Source organism: Egretta garzetta, unplaced genomic scaffold (genome assembly GCF_000687185.1).
Source record: "Egretta garzetta isolate BGI_Z169 unplaced genomic scaffold, ASM68718v1 scaffold321, whole genome shotgun sequence".
In the NCBI taxonomy this organism is placed as follows: Eukaryota; Metazoa; Chordata; class Aves; order Pelecaniformes; family Ardeidae; genus Egretta; species Egretta garzetta.
In genome coordinates, this window is record NW_009258756.1 from 469,443 (window position 1) to 472,191 (window position 2,749).

General features: G+C 36.4%; 1 protein-coding gene across 1 annotated transcript in view; it reads left to right on the forward strand.

Annotated features, from left to right (window-relative positions):
* BRAF (B-Raf proto-oncogene, serine/threonine kinase) overlaps window positions 1–2,749 on the forward strand; it is a 78,982-nt gene that overhangs the window by 42,589 nt on the left and 33,644 nt on the right. Inside the window, exons 5-7 of the mRNA XM_035888947.1 lie at window positions 12–114; window positions 1,390–1,538; window positions 2,653–2,746. Of these exons, the coding sequence (XP_035744840.1) occupies window positions 12–114; window positions 1,390–1,538; window positions 2,653–2,746 (346 nt within the window). The remainder of the gene's footprint in view (window positions 1–11; window positions 115–1,389; window positions 1,539–2,652; window positions 2,747–2,749) is intronic.

Below are 2,749 nucleotides of genomic sequence, written 5' to 3' on the forward strand. Positions count from 1 at the left end.
TTACGCTTTAGAGAGAAGAAGCCAATTGGCTGGGACACTGACATTTCCTGGCTCACGGGAGAGGAGTTGCATGTGGAAGTCTTGGAGAATGTGCCACTCACGACACACAATTTTGTATGTACTGGCTTTTATGAAATGTTGAGTAGGGTTAAACCGACTTTGTACTTTCAAACTCAGCAACTTTCAATAATATTTTGTATCTGTGGGATGTGGTGGGGGTTGTGAAAGAAGTTTTTAATTAAGTGAATTAGATAAAATTGTAATTGAAATAAGTGATGTTAGAGTACTTGATTGCCCTTAAAACTTTCACGTTTGGCTGGAATACACCCTCTAAAATCTATAAATGTAGGGGGTTTAAATCAGCACTGCATTGCAGAGCTGTAATAATAATCTACTATTTTTGTATTGCTGTATCTATAAAATGTATTCTGGGCCTCCCTGCTGGCTCTGCAGCAGCAATTAACTAATGAACTAACTATTCCCAGAGCGGTGCTGACATCATCAGTGATGCTAGTGCACAAATATGTTTTGACCTGATAAGGCACCAAGTAAATGGAAGCTGCTAAACAGAATCCATCTAAATGGTTCCAGCTACATACAAAATCCTGGAAATAATGTTTCTCACATTGAGAAGAAAGACCTTTAATTTAAATAAAACCCCAAAATTCTATTTGCAAGCTGCTTAAACTATTTTACTCAAACAAGCTAGTTTGGCTATGACTAGTTAGATGAAAGTCTAGTAGGCTTAATACTTTTTTTATAACCTTCTGAAATTTTGATTATTAGATGTAGTAATACAACTAGAATGTGGTTGTATGCCAAATATTGCTAAATTTGAAAATGAAACTCAATCATTTCCCCCCCTATAATATGGGGATAAAATATCACCCTTTTGTGATGTTTCTGAGTTTCAGTAGTCAAAATTAAAAGTATATATGTAACCATACATAGAAGCCATATATATAAGCCATATGTGTATTTCCAGTCCTGTGAGTATTGGAAAGAAATGTCATTTGGCTCCTGGAAAAATTAGAAGATGAGATAATCTTTCAGCAGCTTTTGTTTTTATAGGTTGTATCCAATTAAATTCTGAATGTTTGTCTCTAGCATGATAATAGTGCGCTGTTTTGCTTCAGATTTGTTGCTGTTTTTCTCACTGCTAATGAAATGAAGCATTAATTCTCATGAATAGTTGAAAGAAAACCTTAATGCATGAAGACTGTTTCAAAAAGGAGACGATCTTTTATGTAAATCTGTTTGCTATATAAAACTGTAGCTCCAGCATCAAAAAAGAGGCTTGTAAGTGTATTTGAGGGAAGTAAAAGCAAATAGCCTACCTTAGGCTTACAGGAGGACTCTATTTAACTATGATTATTTTTGACAATGTAGGTACGAAAAACATTCTTCACGTTAGCATTCTGCGACTTTTGTCGAAAGCTGCTTTTCCAGGGATTCCGGTGCCAGACATGTGGCTACAAATTTCACCAGCGCTGTAGTACAGAAGTGCCACTGATGTGTGTTAATTATGACCAACTTGAGTAAGTAATCAAAATTGGTTTTCGAGTTGAGCCTTTTGATAAGCTTAATGCTGTCAGTGATTTCTTATGTTAAATCTGTAATTCAGGAAGTCAGAGGAGGTGCCTGAAAAAAATACAGGAGTTCAACTGTTCTTGTGAGACTGCATAATTCATATTCTCTCTGTGCTAGCTCAGACAACCAGTTCATATTTTTTTGCTGGACTATGAAATGCTTTCTTTGAAGCATGAATGGGGTGGCTGAGCATTTGATTGTATCAGACAGACTTCTCATTGTTCATAGTTGTTATTCTTAATCAAAACTGGTTCTTTATTATGTGATGGCTAGGGCCCTTGGACGTGGGTTTACATGCGGGTTTATTCTCTTCAGCCTGAAAAAAATGTTAAGAGACACTAGTTTAATATGGTGAAATTGCAGTTGGTTTTGCAGCGATTGAAAATAAATCCATTGGTGAGTTTGATGCCTAGGTGAGAAACATAAAAGAGGAAGTCCCAAACAGTCATGTGTTCTTGAATTTAATTATTGATCTATTTGTGTAAGTCTTTGATGCAGGTTAAGGACCTGGTGTACACTGACCCTGTGTTCTATTTGATTGGTTTCAGCGGAAGCGATTAAGTCTTTTAAATAGACTTTCATATAAGGAATAATTTAAAATGCTAGGTTTTCCTCCAAGGATAAATTTAATTTCTGCTTATGTTGGTATTTGTAACTTTTTCCTTGGGCACCTCTAGACTATGTGCTCAGGGCTTATGGATAACATAGTTCTGTCCAGTTAGTTTTTGGCATTGCATCAGTGCGAACATTAAAATAAGTTCGTGTACTCAACATACAGGTCTAAGTTGTGCATTCTTGAGGAACCAGATGTTTGCAATTTCAACTAAAAGATTAAATAATTACTTACCACAAAGGTATGTTTAAGGCATGATCTTTTGACCCTTGGTCAAGCAAATAGTATTTTTAACAAAACTTGAAGGTTAATGATGTATTAGTGTAGTCTTTATTTTAGAATTTAGAATTTTTTTAGGTGTGGCCCCCCCCCAGTCTCTGGGTGTTATATTGTGAAGCTTCTGGGTTTTGCACAAGTTAGGTTGTTTTTGTTTTGTTCTTGCCTCACAGTTTGCTGTTTGTCTCCAAGTTCTTTGAACATCACCCCATACCGCAGGAGGAGGCCTCCTTAGGAGAGACCACCCCAGCATCTGGATCGTACCCTTCA